This window comes from Passer montanus, unplaced genomic scaffold, assembly GCF_014805655.1.
Source record: "Passer montanus isolate IOZ18808 unplaced genomic scaffold, ASM1480565v1 scaffold35, whole genome shotgun sequence".
Taxonomy (NCBI): Eukaryota; Metazoa; Chordata; class Aves; order Passeriformes; family Passeridae; genus Passer; species Passer montanus.
In genome coordinates, this window is record NW_024368263.1 from 660,854 (window position 1) to 678,676 (window position 17,823).

General features: G+C 45.1%; 2 protein-coding genes across 4 annotated transcripts in view; one reads left to right on the top strand and one right to left on the bottom strand.

Annotated features, from left to right (window-relative positions):
• The window catches only part of B3GNTL1 (UDP-GlcNAc:betaGal beta-1,3-N-acetylglucosaminyltransferase like 1), a 97,686-nt gene extending 87,017 nt beyond the window's left edge, over positions 1-10,669 (top strand). For all 3 annotated transcript variants that reach the window (XM_039716038.1, XM_039716039.1, XM_039716040.1), the window contains 4 exons: positions 4,280-4,348; positions 5,506-5,580; positions 7,965-8,051; positions 10,415-10,669. In XM_039716038.1, the coding sequence (XP_039571972.1) occupies positions 4,280-4,348; positions 5,506-5,580; positions 7,965-8,045 (225 nt within the window). In that variant the 3' untranslated portion in view covers positions 8,046-8,051; positions 10,415-10,669. The remainder of the gene's footprint in view (positions 1-4,279; positions 4,349-5,505; positions 5,581-7,964; positions 8,052-10,414) is intronic.
• The window catches only part of TBCD (tubulin folding cofactor D), a 108,805-nt gene continuing 100,016 nt past the window's right edge, over positions 9,035-17,823 (bottom strand). The window contains exons 35-39 of the mRNA XM_039716036.1: positions 15,714-15,803; positions 15,263-15,350; positions 13,930-14,039; positions 10,676-10,760; positions 9,035-9,346 (exon numbers count right to left, since the gene is read on the bottom strand). Coding sequence (XP_039571970.1) covers positions 9,335-9,346; positions 10,676-10,760; positions 13,930-14,039; positions 15,263-15,350; positions 15,714-15,803 — 385 coding nt within the window. The 3' untranslated portion in view covers positions 9,035-9,334. The remainder of the gene's footprint in view (positions 9,347-10,675; positions 10,761-13,929; positions 14,040-15,262; positions 15,351-15,713; positions 15,804-17,823) is intronic.

Genomic DNA, 17,823 nt, shown 5'->3' on the forward strand with positions numbered 1-17,823 from the left:
CATTAAATAAATAAAGGGGAGAATGTTACACCCATGAATAAAGGGGAGAATGTTACACCCACCTTGACAGTGGAATGGCAATGTGAAAGCAAGTTAAAAGCCTTCAGAATAAGGAGATGAAATTTGAAAGTTTCAGTTAAATACAGGTATAAAACACCCTGTAATGACATGGGGCAAATCAACTTCATTCTGGACTGTAGTGAATGCTTCCTGGCCAGGAAAACTCCCTGATCTCTCCATGAGGGAGGAAGTGCTTTTTGCAAGCTCTGTTTTGTCAGCACAGAGCTGTGCACAGCCAAAAGGTGCCTGGCATCACTCAGATTCCCTCTGCAGGGATGGGTCCCTGGCAGTGAGGTCCCACACCTATGGAGGCAGGTCTGTGGTACATGACAAGGGAAATGTTTTATATCCAGTGTTTAGCAGCTGATTTTGCCTGTTGGATTCTGGTGTTAAAATTCTCCACTGATTTTGTTGTGGATATGTGCAAAAAGGGGAAGCTGCTGCTGTTTTCAGTGGAATGGTGTCTAAATGGAATAATGAAATGCATTCTTGGGATTTAAAGATACCCACAGCTTCTGTCCTGGCTCTGGTGCTGAAGAGGTGAAATAAAAGCAGCTCCTGGCAAGGAAAATCACTCAGATTGTGACTGGTGGTGCTGGTTCCATGTCAGGGCAGAAGCTGTTCATGTCCCTGTGTGTCTCTTGTCCTGTTTTTTCATCAGCTGGATCTATTTGAACTGGAACTGTAATGCTTTCAGTTACTTTGTTTTGACATGAATGGCCACAATTGATTTTGCTTTTGCAGAGATGTATATTAACATGCTCCTGAGGCTTTCTGCAAGCTTCAATGAAAGAATTATAAATAGAAGAATTAACAGGGTTCACTAGAAGTTTAAAACAGATGTGGGATTGCATGAGATGGGGAGGGAATGCAGCAGGGAAGATCTGCTCAGCAGGATTTTGCAGGGTCTGCAGGTTGGCTCTTTGGAGGTGACCCTGAGGACATCAGCTGATGTTAGGAGGAGGGAGAAGTCACAGTGTGCAGGTGACCATTTATTGAAAAGGTTTTCCAGTTTTCTGTCAAGTTCCACTCAGTTATTCACCCTCCCCTGAGGAACTTGCCTCTCATGTCCTTCCAGACCTGAGAATGTGCTGATTTCAGGTTGTTCCTTTCTGTAAATGGCTGCTACAGACCACAGGTGAAAACAAGATGGGAGAATAAAATCCTGTGAAGATCATTCACCATAAAAGGACATCATTAAGCTGATGAAACCTTTCAGTTTTTCCATTGTGAAACCTGGGTGGAATGGGAAGTGTGAGGAAACCCTGTCTGCAGTACCCAGCCAGGCACACAGGAAACAAACAATTAAATTGTTGTGCAGGTAGTGCCAGCTGCAGCCCAAGGCACCCTCTGCCCCTGCTGCTCCTGCTGTGCCTTCCCTGCTGTGCACTGCAGCAGGATCTGCAAACAATTAAATTGTTGTGCAACCACAGCAGGGCTGCAGCAGGCAGGTAGTGCCAGCCCAAGGCACCCTCTGCCCCTGCTGCTCCTGCTGTGCCTTCCCTGCTGTGCACTGCAGCAGGATCTGCCCCCATCCATCTCCTCTCCCCAGGGAGGTCTGATGGCCCCAGCCTGCCCTGCAGAGCCCCTGTGTTTATTAGGAAGAGCCAGCCAGAAAAGGGCTTTTATCTTCCTCAAACGTGTCTTCCCCTAGCAGAGGTTGTTTCTGAGTTAATCTCTTATCTTTTGAGTGATGTAAACTTTCTCTGAGGAGGGAGAAGGCGATTTCTGCTTTTCCCCTCACACCACTGTTAATGGAAGTTGCAATCCATATTTATAGAAATTACTTACTGTAGCTCCTTAGCTTCTCTAGCAGATACCCAGAGTTTTGAGCTGAGAGAATTAGCAGTGTTCTTTCCTTTGGAATTTTTGTAATTGTGCAGATTTTTATACGTATTTAAAACAAAAGCATGTAATAATTCATATATTTTACTAACACTGAAGTGTGATCTGAGGACTCAGTGGTATCATGCTGTCAGGGGTATTGCCAAAGAGCAATTTTGCTAAAAGGAAAGAGGAGAAAAACAGCAAATTGAGATTCCTTTATGGCTTTATAATTCATGGTTTCTCACAGGGAGACAGGAGTTCATGTGTGGATAGATGTTCTTCATAAAAGCTACAAGAAAGAAGGCCATTAATGCAGGAAAATAAATAGGTGTCTCTGGGTTTATCCTGATAGTGTATAAAGTAAATAACTCCCATAAGCCTGATGCCCTGACTGCTCCTTATAGGATAAACAACTGTGCCTAAGTCCTGTATTTAGAGTCCAAACACAGCTTTGCTTTAATTGGAAAATAAATAGTGTGTGTCAGAAAAATAGTTGCCTTACATTTTGGCCACCCACATGGTGTGCAGGCTGCAGAAAAATCACCCATTCAAGTCTGACCTGTTTTACACTACTGTAAATACCAGGTCTAAGCTGCCTGAGCCCATTGAGAATTGTACAGGGAAATACCTCAGTGATAACAAAAGGGTTTGAGCTCTTTCCATCTCCCAAGGGAAATCTGTCACAGACTCACCTGTGCTCTTTTTGTCACTGGGGGGTTTGTGTGGGGGTGTTCTGGGGAGTCACTGTGCAAAAGGACAGAGATTTCTTCCCACAGTGACTTAATGATCCCCTTCATGTAAAACACATTTTTATGTATCTGTGTGTATGTGCACATCCACACCATCTGATTTTCCAGCTACCCCAAAGCATTGCAGTGGGCATGGAAATAGGGCCAGGGATATAAAGTGGATTAATCTGTGAAGGAGCTCCTTGTGAGTGTTAGTCTAACCCAGCCACAAACACCTTGCACAGCCTCCAGCACCTTCCTGAATTCCCTCCTTCCCTTCTATTTCCATTCCAATGCTGACACAGAGTTCAAATTCTGGGTGTGCCCCTGATGTGATTCCTCACTCACACAGCCCCAGAATGGAAATTCCATATTTCCTTAACATTCTGTTCTTCCTTTGGTGCCTGTTTTGTCTTCTCCAGGTCTCCCTGTGTCCCTCTGAGGGGTTCCAAGGGCTGTCCCTGCCCAATCCCTCCAGTTTATCCCATTTCCCTCATTGCTTTGGACACTGGTGCTTTGCAGCCTTATTTGCAGTCCCTTGATACTTTTGTTTGCATTCTCTTGCCATTGATGTTTAGTGAAGGAAGTGATATTATGGTATTAGAAAAACCCTCTACACAAACAGAATGAGGTCACTTTAGGTAAAAGAAAACCATCTTAATCACAGGAAGAAAATGTGTGAGAGAGATTTCAGACAGGGAAAGCCAGCCAGCCTTTTCAGCCTTCTCTAACTTAATAAATTAATAAACAGCTGTTTGGCTTTTCAGATTTTCTCAGCAGTAAGTGTTGTTAATCAATTTTTAATGCAGCAATTAAAAAGATATGAAAGCTGCTATCCAGCTTTCACCAGAATAATTGATTTCTGTATGACCTTAACTATCTCAACTGTTCTGCTTCAGCATAAGAGCTCCATGTAGATAATATGAATGAATCCAACGGAAGTCAGAGGAAAACACAGCCATGTTTATTTTAAAAAGTCTTCCAAAATGTTCCTGGCAACCTAGTGGCTCTCAGAAATAAGGCCACTGTGTATTTTAGATGGCAGGCATTTATTCTGCCTGCATATTTATGAGGAATGCAAATAAAAACCCATCTGAAATATCTGGCACCTAGGGCTGCAAATAATGCTTTCATAACTCCAGTAAGAATAAGCAAAGTGAAGCAGTAATTATTTGTGTTTAAACGTCAGATCTGCTGAACTTTTCAGCTGAAATTCAAGCCCATAACCATAGGAATGCCCAGATTTGGTGTGCTGTGCCCTGGAATTGAGGCTGGTAGTGCAGAGCACCCAGAGCAGTGGGCCCAAGGTGTCTGGGGGAACATGCCATGCTTGGGGTGAACAGGGAGAGGCTTTTATTGATCTCATCTGGGTTTTAGTGGAAGTGCCAAAATGAGGAAAGTGGTCTCTGGGTTGAGTTTACTCCCTGAGGATGGGGTGGGTGGTGTTCAGTCAGTGGCTGAGATCAGAATGTGCTCACAGACACCTGCAGAATTTTCCCCACTCTTTGAGATACACTTAGAAAAAATTTAATCAGGGTTTAAGCTGCAGAGGAGGCCCAGGGTGCTCTGCCCACTCCTGTGTCCATCCCCCTGCCTGCAGCTCTGCTCACAGACACATTACAGGTGAAATGGTGCTACAGAAACATTCTGCTTCTCTTTCCCAGGTAACTGCATTTTGTGATGTTGATGAAAAGAAAATAACAAAAGGATTCTACACCTATGAGGAATCTGAGGTGAGTTATAAGCACTCTTGCATTTTTTACTGTGATCTAGAAGTGTCCTGAGGAATGTGCTGAAGGAATTTGTCACTGATGTTGTATGTTGTGTAGCAGCTCATTTTGGTAGAGAGGCTGTGACAGAAGATTGGAGGGAATGGACACTGGGATGCAAACTGGAGCCAGGCCTGTCAGCTTCACACTCAGTGAAGTCAGTTTAGAAAGACAAAAATACTTATTCTGAAAGGATCCTGATGATGGGGTAAAACAGTCTTCACTGGCAGGTGTGTCTTCCAAATGGGAGGAGAATTTGGTTTGTGGTGGATAATGGGAAGGAACACTCAAAATTAAAAGTTTTCCAACAAGTTATCTTGTGAATCAAATTACCCTGAGCTTGCCAGATCCTTGTATCTGATGGGAGTGGGACAGGAGGGCCCCTCCTCAGGTACAGCTGGTGCTCAGCCTGGAGGAGCTGCACAATTCCATGCTGGGAAAACACTGAGTGTTTGAGCTGCATGGAAGCAACTGGGATCAGCATTTCAGCCTGGAGTACTGAGGACTCACTGCCCAGTGTGACTGACACAGATCCTGGCATTGGTCTTCCTAAAACAAAGCCATTTGCTCAGATCAGCTGTAAAGAAGATTGCACTGCAGCTGTTGTGAATCCTTAGACAATCCTGCAGCTTGGATCTGTGGTGAAGTCCCAGTTGAGCTTTAGCCCTTTAACAGCTCCCAGCAGGAGGGACAGATCCTCCTCTGTCTCTGCTCTTGTGCCTGTTCTGTGCTGAGGGCACAGGAACCAATGCATTTCACTAAAATGGCAAAAAATAAACCAAAAAAAAGGAACATTGTTATGGGACAGGCTATTAAAGCTGCACACATTGCCATCAGATCAAAGAGGGAATTGTTTGGGAAAGGGCTGGGAGTAGAACTTGGAGATGAGGAGGAAGCAGTGGAGCAGTGAGAGCTGCTCCTCTCAGGAGCAGAAAGCTCCAAATTCAGATTTGGTGCAACTTCACTCAACTTCACTGAAATGTGACGGGCACCGACACAGGCAGAGAATGAGCAAAATCTCTTCAGAGCTCAACACGTTTTTTTCCCCTTTTAGAGTTTAGCAGCTCTTAAAACCATGCTAGCAAGTAACCTGAGTGCTTCTGTACCCCTTCCTCCTGCAGGAGAGACCAAAACCCAAAATTCCTGTGTGTCACTTCAGGGACGCAGCTCCGCCCTTCGTGGTCTGTGTGAAGCTGGTGAGTCCCAGCCTTGGCTTCACCTGCAGGAGCAGCATTTGCTCCTCAGGAAAATGAGTTTCTATTCACTGCAAGTGCCTTTTCCCAGCAGCTTTTGCTCTACAGATGAATGGCTTTTTAAATCAAACTGATTGTGCAGGGTGTTTTGGGATTGAAATCAGCAGTATTGGGTAAAATTAAGAATTACCCAGGGGCTGGATCTGTTGTACTTCCTTGCCCAGTACCAAATACACCCCAATGAGCACATGCACTCAGCCCCCTCTGGGCCAGGTATTTTGCAGCCCCATGTATGGCAAAGGCTTTGTTTTTAAATCAGACCTTAAAAGCCATTTTGTTTGGCTCTGCCAGTTCTGAAGCATCTTCTGTATCTGACTGTGGTAACTCATTTCAACTGGTTTAACTGCCCTGATAATATAATTAGATGATAACCAGCAGTTTTTCTGCTGTTATAACACAGAAGCTTTAAAATAGCAAATACATTGGAGTGGTAAAAAACAATAAAACCCCCTCTGACAGCAGCTAAAACCTGCACTCCACACAACACTGACACGCTAAGGCTGTGCTGGATCCCTTCAGGGATGGATCAGCTGCATCTCCTCTCCTCTCCTCTGGTACAGCCTGCTTTTAACTTGGCACTCCCAACCTCATGATCAACTCTGGGCTCCCAGCTCGGGGTTGTGATCCAGACTCAGAGTGCCTTGGGGCATTATCCTGCACTCCTGCTTGATAAACTCTTGGATCAGCAAGTACTATTACAACTAATTTAATTTTTCATACTGCATATAACAGTGGGTGGAAGTCCCCAGACAAAACATCTGTGCAACCTCTTCTAAAGCACATTTAATCTGTGAAGCCCTTACAATGAGACTATTATACAACATCTTGTCTGCAAACTCTGGTCTCTGACTTCAGTTGGGATTTCAGTCTGGTTTTCCCCTCATGGCCACTGAGCATTTTCTGCTTGCTTATTCTTTACCAACTTAAGTTCATCACCATTTTCTGAAGAAGAAAGTGTGCATTAAGGGGCTTTATTGGCTTTTATTTATAGGGGATTATTTTTCCTTTTGATACAGACAAAACCTGCATGTTCCTTTGCAGCTCTAAGAGGGTGATTTTGGAGATTAGATGTGTTATTAAGTGGGCTGTTTACAAGAAGTGACTCTCTTGGCCATGTACTTGGAGCAGCATTGGCTCATTTATTTTTTCAGGCAGTTCCTCCCTTGTGAGCACTGGCATGGCTTTGGTACCAGAGAAATCCTTCTGGAAGAAGCAGGCATCCTCTGATCTCTGCTCAGTTTGCATTTTGTAATGGCTTCACAGACAGCTGGAGCTGGAATTCTGCTCTGTGTTTGAGTTTTTGCTGAAGAGAATGAAAGTGTGGCTTTAGCTGCTCAGGGCCACTTCACCCAAGGGTTTGTGCTCCATGTTTGCTCTTGCTTGGAGGTAAAAGCAAAGTGCTTAGAAATGCTGCTTTGTGCCCTGCCTTGGCTTGGGTTCCAACGGCTGCAAATGAAAGGGATTTTTATTTTTCTGTCACAGCAATTAAACCAGCTTGATTGTATAAAGTTTTCAGAAAATTTGTAGTTAAATCTCTTATTGTACAGCCCTGCCTGGCTTTTCCTGTGCTCTGGGAATGAAAGATTTGTCTTCAACTCTCCCACTTAATTTAGCATCTGGTCTCCTATTTATTTTTTTAACCCCTCTATAAAGCAGGTTATTTTTTCCCAACTCCCTCAATTCCAGTTTCAGTGGGACTCCATTTCTGTAACTTCCCATCCTCAACATTCACAGTTAAGACCTCACTCTTGCTGTTCTGGGCCAACCACACAAACATGAATTTTTGGGGTTTTTTTGGTGACATTCCTTAAGATCAGTAATTCAGGACTGCAGGAAGTGCTCAGGAATGCTGAAGCTGCCCTGTTTTCTTAATGACATCACTGAGGTTGCTCAAGGACCAAATGTAGCCAGTTCCTGTCCTGATAACTGGACTGGGGCTCAAAAGGAAACACCTTTAACTCTGCAGAGCACCTCACTGCTTGATGAAGGGCTTGTTTTATCAGACAACCCCATCAGAGCTCAGAATCCACCCAAACCATTTGTTTTGTCCAGCTCACTGCCTTGGTCCATTTTCTGCCAATCTGAGCTGGCAAACACCAGAGCAGCCTTTGTGTGCTCCAGAGCAGACTGCAGAGTGAGGATTTGATATCCCCACACTGATTTAAACTCTAACTTTTCAACACACCCTGAATTTTTGAACAGAAACTTTCCTGAGCCTTGGTTTATTTGTTTAATTCTGCAAATGGGACTTTCTTCTGTCAAAGAATCAGTAGCCCAAACCCAGCCTGAAATGAGTTTGAGTTAATTTTCTCCTTCTTCCCTCACAGGACATGACAGGTGGAGCCTTTGAAACAAACCTGGCCATGCTGAACCTGAAGGAAGGGATGGATTATTATCATTTTAACTAAACCAAGGTGAGGCAGTGCTGCTCTCTGTGGGGCTGGGTGCAGGAAAACCAAATTCTTCAGGGGTTTAGAACTTCTTAGTCATTTGTGCTTTGTTAATTTAATCTCTGGGCTGAGTAACCCCGTTGTAGGGGAGGTCATAGTTACACCAGGGCAATGCTGTGTGCATTACTCTTTACTGTGCACATTACTAGTTATTACTGGTTGTTTTACTGTGTGCATTACTAGTTATTACTGGTTGTTTTACTGTGTGCATTACTGGTTTTACTGTTGCACATCACTCAGTTTGACTGGTAAATTGTGATCAACAGTCAGTGAAGAAGCCTGAGCTCCACTAATTCCAGCTGCCAGTCCAGCTTGCAGGAATCCTTAAAAGTATTGAATAATCTCATTTATAGTTACCTTCTTCAAAACCAGAGTCTGAGCCAGCCAGGTTGGAAGTGAACACCTGCAGTTTGCAGCATTTACTTCACTGAGAAACTGGCTTGGTTTTAGCTTCTCTGCCTGAATTTTTCCTTCCTTCCTTTCACATTTGTAGAGGTGTCTATACACACCCAGCCACTGTTCAACTGCTGGGATAGTGGGATTTAATTACAGCCATAAATTACAGTGTAATTACAATATGATGTGGTCTGTGCATTTCACCTCCCCATCACATTGATCTCACTAAAGATCAATTTCAGAGTGATTTCAGTTTGTAGGGGGTAAGAAATGAGCTGGAGCTGCTTGAAGAACTGACTCACTTTCTTCAAAACTGAGTTTACCACAAAAACAATTTGTCTGAATTAGTTACTTGGCATAGTTATTATTAATTATAAAGAGCTGTAAAGAGAGGCTTTGACATCAGCTGAAGTGAAACCTGGATTTTTTTGTTTAACTATGACATAGGAATGACAGACTTTTCCACAGGGACACTTGGTGCTTGGGGATGATTTCAGTATCACTGAGTGTTGCCATTCTCCCCTCTGAAAAATACACCTTGAAGAGACCAGTGCAGCAGGCCAGTTTAATTCTTGGTGTGTGTACAAGCACAGGCTCTGCTCAGTCAGGGAAGTACAAACCCCTGACACCGAACCTGACAGGTCAGTGTGACAGAGCATGACAAGAACCTGCCAGACAGCAACACTAAAAACTGGGAAGCAGGAATTTTGGTTGTCCTCCTGTGGCACAGGTGTGCTTTCAGGCAGGCTCTGCCTCTCGTGGCCAGCAGTGCAGTGCTCAGCTCTGCTGGGATCAGCAGGATGTGTCCCAGGCTGCCACAGCTCAGCTCTTCCCATCCTGGCTGCTCCTCCTCATGCTGAACTCTGCCAGGGAGAGGAAAAGGACAGGTCACATGGAGCAGGCAGCACTGTCCCATGGCACTGCTGTCCTGGCACTTCCCAGCCCTGTAATTAACTAACCCAAACAGAAAAGAAAATACAAAGCTGTGATATTTATTCCTTTTAACCCCATGGTTTGAACCATCCTCCAGCAAGTTTTATTTGTACAGAACTTAAAGGAGTAGAAAGTATTGATTTCAGCTGAAGCCAACTTCATTCTCCTTTTTACCCTGCCATGCTTGGCCTCCTCTCTGACTTCTCCCACTGCTGGGAGCAGCACTGGGGACATGGGGACATGGGGACAGCCTCTCCTCCTCAGGGGCACCCTGAGCTGCAGGCTCAGCTGTGCTAAAGTTACACTGACTGTTTGCTTATGTGCAGGGCAGCAAGAGGAAAAGCTCCAAACTGGGCACAAAACATCCAGATCCCACCTGTACCAGCTCCACTGGAGATACCTGGATGTGTATTGGGATTATTTCTCATTATTTTGTTTATCCTAGACACAGTTCTCTCCTAAAGTACCAGTCTTCTCTCAGCCTTCAATAATTAAAGATTAGAAGGATTTTTTTTGAGATCAGAGAGTTTATCTGATCTCTTATTTTGAGCATAATCTTTCAATTACTTGATTAGAAAACTTTTAAAAGCAACACTCAGGTCAGTTTTTGTTCTAAAAACAACTTCTTGCTGGGCAGGAAGTTCAGACTCTTGTTTTCCAGAAGTATAAAAATGTTAGCTGAGGTTTCTTAAAATTGTACTAGAAGCAGATGGTAAAAACTGAAAGATGAGTGAAGACACTGCTAAGAGGCAGCAGGAGGTCTTTGAAGGGTGTTCATAGTGTCTTAAGTATGAGTCTTTAAAGAAAGATAAATATTTATATATACACAGTAACACATATTCTTTAAAACACTAAAAACCTCTTCTAGAACCCCTACCAAAGCAGAAAGTTCTGTACTGCTGAAATACTGAGCTGGGTGGGCATGTCCAAACTATCTAAAAATATACATTTTATATATATATATACATTTTATGGTTTTGTATGCTATTCATCCACAGAGGCAGTGCTGCAATGCTGTGGTCTGCACCACCTCATGTCATCATCTTGCTGCTGAAATTGAGAAGTTCCTGCCTTTTCCCCTTCCCCAGGAAGGGCAGAGGAGCAGAGGCTGCACATCTGTGTCTGGAATGTGGCGCTGCCAGCCTGGAATGCTCTCAGGAATGGGGCTGGAAGGGCCCCACGTGTTCTGCAGCTGGCTGGGAACACCCTCAGGGACACCTCCCTGGAAAAAGCACCCCTGGAGCCCATTCCCACCTCACCTTGGGCACCAGCTGGGGTCTGGGCACTTTCAGGAGGTCGCAGAGGCAGTTTCGTCTCTCTCTCACCACGGGCAGCTCTGCTTCCCTGGGAGAGCAAAGGTTATTTCCAGTTAATTCAGAAAAATCCATAAAACACCCTCAGTGATCCCTGTCACCCCTGCCCACAATGGGTGTGTCCTTTCATGCACATTTCAAATGGCAGGGTGTTTTTGCAGTGTCACATTTGAAGGCTACTGGACCATTTTTGTAGCACCCTAAGTCAGATAAATCACAAATACACACCAGATCTGCCTCAGGTAACCAGGGGCCAATAAAATGTCCAAGACTATTCTTTTATAGGGTTTTATATTTAAAAACTCCACTCTTTTGATTAGAAGTTAATTATTTTATTCTCTAAAGTGATTTGATTTGGAGAAGAATCTCCCATCCCCTCTATAAAGAAAAAACAAAAATGGGTGAGTCAGAAATAACTGCAACCTTTTTTTTTCACACCTTGGACAATTTGTCTTATTTACTACTGGAAACTTTCCTGTGGCTAAACAAAGTGTATTATTTATAAAGTAATTTGTTTAAACTCTGCATGACACAATTGCATGATAAAGTCTCTGGAGTCCCAACAAGGAAAATATGTGCATCCCAGTAATTACCATACTCCTTCAATCCTCATTTGGCTTCCTGCTGCTAATACTTAGGGTAATTCAGAACTTAGACTGATTATTTTAGCACTGGGAGAGCTTGAGGAAAACAAGCAGCTCACTGTGACACTCAGCAACAACTTCAAATCTCTTTTTCTGTAAATAGCTCAAATCTACCAAGATGAAACAATTAAGTTTTGAGTAAATGAGCTCTTTGTCTTTCATCTCAGAGCAGTGGCCACAGTGCAGCAGGGCACTCAGGGCTTGCTCCAAGCCAGAATAAGCCAGGCACACCCTAAAAATGACAGGGTGAAAACAGAATATTCATTTTTCTGGAGTGTTTTCCTGGGGAAGTGTTTTGCAGTTGTTTATGAGCACAGCTGAACTGCCACTGCTTTTCCTGTGAGTGCTGGCCCTGGAACCACCCCTGGGTGACAGCACTCAGCCCATCCTGCAGTGTCAGCTCACAAATTCCTTATGCCTGCCCTTAAATTCAGTTTTGCAAATGGAGCTCTGAGCCACACCCAACTCAATCCTAAACTTCCACCTGCAGTTAAACAGGGAATGGTAACACAGGCAGAACTGCTGGCAGCCACTCCTTCAAACCTCAGACTCTTCCAGTTGTGCACTGGAAAATTCAGAAAAAGAGCAGCAGCCACCCCTCCTGATGATAAACTCAGCTTTCTTTTCACAAATATAAAGTTCTTTAAGCTCAAGCACAGAAATAAACTGGGAGCTACACAGAAGTCAAACAGTGTTACATGCAGTCTGCAACTCTGTCAGCCACCCTTAAGGTGCATTTGTTCTTTGAGCTTGTCTGGGATAAATTTATTTCCATGAAATGTCAATGAAGACACAAAGCCATTTAATATAATGACTAAATAAATTATATATTTTTCTACATTTGTTTGTTCTCTGTGACTCCTATTTGGGGCAGCAGCCCCATGGCCCAGGTCTGTGACAAGGAAAAATGTTTAATAAGGCAGCAAAACTAATAAACTAATTATTATCTTAAAATTCTGAATTTTTCTCAAACCTGCCCAGGTAATAATGCCCAATGCTAGAAATTGCAGAAAGGGGAAAATCCAGTGCCAAAATGCTGATTCCCTGCTCCTGTCACTGCAAAGGTGCTCATGAAATTATTCCTTTGCTCTAAAAGTCACTGGTTCATGCTTATAAAGAACTGCCCCTGGAAGGAGGTAAGTAAAAAAAAAACTGTATTCCATGAAGTGTTTGTTTAATTCATGCCATCCTATCCTGGGAAACATCTAAACTGTTCCAATTCCAAATCTCTGCCTGAATACAAGGCTTGTAGCATGTTGAGTAATTACATTTCATGGGAGATTTGAGCTGTTCTGCTAATTCTGTTGTTTTCCAGCTTGCAGAGATCCTTCCTTTCCCCAAATCCTGCCAGTGCTCACAAATGCCAAGAAACTGTCTGTGCAGTTAAGTTTGACTGTTTGCACAGCCCAGTCTCTGCTTCGTGGAAAACTTCCAAGATTTTCTCCCTTTTTATGTTGTTAGAAAAATATGGCTATTTTACTTTATCTGATGGTGATTTTATACATCCCCTTCCAGTGGCCAGAGTCCTGGAGAGCTCTTTAGACCAGAGGAATTCCTTGCAGCAGTGCTGTGGTGGAAGCAATGAAGAGCTGAACCAATGAAGAGCTGAACCAATAAAGAGCTGAAGCTATCACTTCTCACAGCTTCCTCCCCCCAAGCCTTCACAGGCACAGAATTTTGGTGGCTCCAGGGCACAGGGGCTGCTCTGGGGCAGCACAGCACGCACCAGTTGGTGTCACCTAAAGAGCTGAACCTCTCACTTCTCACAGCTTCCTGCCCCCAGCCCTCAGAGGCACAGAATTTTGGTGGCTCCAGGGCACACCAATGCTAGAAATTGCAGAAAGGGGAAAATCCAGTGCCAAAATGCTGATTCCCTGCTCCTGTCACTGCAAAGGTGCTCATGAAATTATTCCTTTGCTCTAAAAGTCACTGGTTCATGCTTATAAAGAACTGCCCCTGGAAGGAGGTAAGTAAAAAAAAAACTGTATTCCATGAAGTGTTTGTTTAATTCATGCCATCCTATCCTGGGAAACATCTAAACTGTTCCAATTCCAAATCTTTGCCTGAATACAAGGCTTGTAGCATGTTGAGTAATTACATTTCATGGGAGATTTGAGCTGTTCTGCTAATTCTGTTGTTTTCCAGCTTGCAGAGATCCTTCCTTTCCCCAAATCCTGCCAGTGCTCACAAATGCCAAGAAACTGTCTGTGCAGTTAAGTTTGACTGTTTGCACAGCCCAGTCTCTGCTTCGTGGAAAACTTCCAAGATTTTCTCCCTTTTTATGTTGTTAGAAAAATATGGCTATTTTACTTTATCTGATGGTGATTTTATACATCCCCTTCCAGTGGCCAGAGTCCTGGAGAGCTCTTTAGACCAGAGGAATTCCTTGCAGCAGTGCTGTGGTGGAAGCAATGAAGAGCTGAACCAATGAAGAGCTGAACCAATAAAGAGCTGAAGCTATCACTTCTCACAGCTTCCTCCCCCCAAGCCTTCACAGGCACAGAATTTTGGTGGCTCCAGGGCACAGGGGCTGCTCTGGGGCAGCACAGCACGCACCAGTTGGTGTCACTGAGGATGGCCATGGCCTGCTCCAGGATGGCTGGGTCCACCACGTCGCTGTAGGTGAGCAGCATCTCGTACACCTGGCTGGCCGTGGTCTTCCGGATCTGCAGGGAGGGCAGAGTGAGCCAAGGGCAGAGCCACAGGGGCTGCTGAGGGCAGGGACCCACAGGGACCAGCCAGGCCAGCTCCTGGGATCCCCAGACCAGCTCCTGGGATCCCCAGGCCAGCTCCTGGGATCCCCAGACCAGCTCCAGGGATCCCCCAGACCCAGGCCAGCCCCTGGGATCACCCAGACCAGCTCCTGGGATCCCCAGACCAGCTCCTGGGATCCCCCAGACCAGCTCCTGGGACCAGCCACGCCAGCTCCTGGGATCCCCCAGGCCCAGACCAGCTCCTGGGATCCCCCAGGCCCAGACCAGCTCCTGGGATCCCCCAGGCCCAGACCAGCTCCTGGGATCCCCCAGGCCCAGACCAGCTCCTGGGATCACCCAGACCAGCTCCTGGGATCCCCCAGACCCAGGCCAGTCCCTGGGATCACCCAGACCAGCTCAGCCAGCTCCTGGGATCCCCAGACCAGCTCCAGGGATCCCCCAGACCCAGGCCAGCCCCTGGGATCACCCAGACCAGCTCCTGGGATCCCCAGACCAGCTCCTGGGATCCCCCAGACCAGCTCCTGGGACCAGCCACGCCAGCTCCTGGGATCCCCCAGGCCCAGACCAGCTCCTGGGATCCTCCAGACCCAGGCCAGCTCCTGGGATCACCCAAACCCAGGCCAGCTCCTGGGATCACCCAGACCAGCTCCTGGGATCACCCAGGCCAGCTCCTGGGATCCCCCAGGCCCAGGCCAGCTCCTGGGATCACCCAGACCAGCTCCTGGGATCCCCCAGGCCCAGGCCAGCTCCTGGGATCCCCCAGGCCAGCTCCTGGGATCCCCCAGGCCAGCTCCTGGGATCCCCCAGGCCAGCTCCTGGCCCTGCACAGGACCATCCCCAGCAGTCACCCTGTGCATCCCTGGTGTCCAAAGCAGCCTTGGGTCCTTGTCCATTCCCTGGTTTGGGCAATGAAAAATCCCTAACCCCAAGCCTTCCCAGTTTAACCAGTGAGGCCAGGAGGTGGAAGGGCAGCACGTGTGGCACAGCCTGGTACATGGCAGGCAGCCTGCATCAGGGGGCAGCCCTGCAGAGAGCAGGTCCTTGAGAAATAAAGTCTGTTCTAGACATTAATACCTGTTAAAAAGAATGCTGCTTTAACACACTTGGAATTATTTTTCATTTGTAAAGTATTGTAAAGAATAGAGCTGGTAACGTGCAAAGTCTTCAGTACTTACTATAGGGAAGGGATGGCAAAGGAGGAGAAACAGCTGGAAGAAAACTTTCTCTCTCATGTCTCCTTGAAACTGAATCAGGCCACAAAATCTAGAAAATATCAGAAAAAAACAGACTTGTGTTATAACTGCACAAGTAAGTTTGGAGAACTAGGATGAAGATGGACATTGGGAAAAAGGCAGGAAGGGGAAAAAGAAAAAACAAATTTTTCCTTTTTTTGTTTGTTTCTCTACAAAGATAAAGCAAATTATTCCCTTTAAGCATCTCTAGGACTGTAAAAGTTTTAAAACTTGTTCAGCTTTATCAGGTCACATGTTTCACTTCAACCATTCAGAACTATGAGACTCCCACAACCTTCAATCACCTTTTCACAAGGACCAGACCTCACTGTTACATCTGGCAAGTTAAATTCTCTTCATTTTCTGAGAGCAAAGACTGATTTCATGAACTCACACTCCTATGCTGGAGCGAAGCTTCCGGATGTCTTTGGACCTTTTGATCTCTTCTTTGCAGAGGGTGAACAACTTCACTGGGAAGGGATGGCTGAAAATGGGAAAGAAAAAAAGATAAGCAGTAGTTTTCAGCAAAATTTCAAAGACATTTCATGATTGTCAGGATGCCAAACTAACATTCCAAGGCAAGGCAAGACACACTGCAGGGTGGTTTGTGCTTCCCCCCAGCAGCTCAGGAAGGTTTGGCCATCACATCCCTGGGCCTTTTGGTTTTTAACAAGAGAGGGAAGAAATGATTATTAATTATTTCTATTGCTATTATCTGTGTGCTGAGGAGTGAACTCCTTCCAGCCAAACAGGTTCAGTCCATGCAGGATAACTGGCTTGCCACAGCTTGTGTTTAAGCAGTGTGGAATGATCAGAAATACTGTGTCAGGAATTACTTTATCCTATAGCCAAATAACATTTACTTAGCCTGTGCACCATCATGGTCACTCCCTAAGGTCTCCAACCAAACTTTACATAAAAGGGGATGAATGTTGTTCTTAACTGCTGCACCATTTCACAGCCCAAATTCCTCCAGTGATTCCAGACAACGTAATTAAACACAGGGCTCTCAGTTCTATTACGTGTACAGGCCATGAAGCCATCTTTAAATATATTTAGCAAATTCTTTTCTTTTTCCACACAGTCTGGGAAACGTGATTCTCACAGCTCTTTCCCAGACACTCGTACAAACACAAGTACTGTTAGTTATTCCAAGGATCTATTAAAGAGAAGGAAAGAGGGACTAATGCTTTCATTTCAGTTTTAATTATTTAATCTTTTACTTGCCATACTCAAGCCTGAAGTGCCATAGATGCAAAAGAAACTATTTCATATTTGTCTAGTGAGCACAATAACTTCTAGGCTGTGTATTTTGGAAACCTCACTGCATTGTGTATGGAAAGCTGAAAGCAAAAATAGTAACATTCATTTTCTGCTACCACAATTCAGAGCTGTGGATAAAAACTACTGAAGAAAGCTGGGTACTGTCATCTGTTGAAGGGCAGAACATTTAAAATAAGATGTTTATAGGAGTGCCAAGATGTTTTGTTAAGGTAACATGCCTTGTTCTGTACAGTTTTCCAGACAAGAGTTAGTGGTTTTTAACGACTTTTTAAAAATTTGTAACAAAATCCTGGCACATACTGATAAACAGTGACCTGTTTAAAAAAACTGAACAGCAAACCATGGTAAACTGAGGTGAAGAATTCTACACATGGTGGGAACAACAGACATCTGCATGAATGAGTCTGTGTGTGTCTACAGGCATGGATTTGTCTGGGTTGGTGAGGGAAGGAACTCTCTGGATGCTGAGGTGTATTTTGTCTTACCTTGGTGGAATTTCTCCTCCTCCCTCCCCAATTACACAAAGACCCTGTGCAGACAGCTAATTACAATCCCTGCAGTGCATGCCTGGCTCTCAGCACAGACAGGCAATACAGTGAATTAGGTGAGATTTAAACTGGTTGAACAGCAGGGACATCACTCAGAAGGGGAGCAACAAAGAGACCAATTGGAACAGGAGCATCTGGAACAAATTTAAAACATGGAACCTCATGAGCAGCATTTTGTGTTTAAAACAGATGCACTTTCCTTTCTGTTGGTTGCCAATTCTACATTTGCAATAACCAAACTTAACCTGTGTGTGATCTCAAATAGCTTGGCCTCTGTAAAGGAAATTGAGAAAATTCCTTCTCCTGTGTGGGCACTGTGCCAGCAGAACAGCATCAGCACTGGGGAAGGAAAGTTCTCTCTGCCTTCTGTGAACTGGGCACACGTGGCACTGCCAGAGGTGCTGCTCCCTCCTCCAGGTGAGCTGGGCTCAGCAGTGCCACTGCCCCTGCCAGGGTGGAGCTGCACCAGCCCCTGCCAGCTCTCTGCTGCACAGCTGCTCATGCCAGAGCAGAAAACGGCTGAGAAACCAGTCCAGGGCAGCAGGGATACATGGAGATTATCAGCTGGAGATCAATGGGGACACAGAGCTTCTTAAAGCACTGCAAGATCACCAGAAAAAAACAGAATACATGGGTGCTTCTGTTGAATGTGTAAAGGACATAATGTAGGAG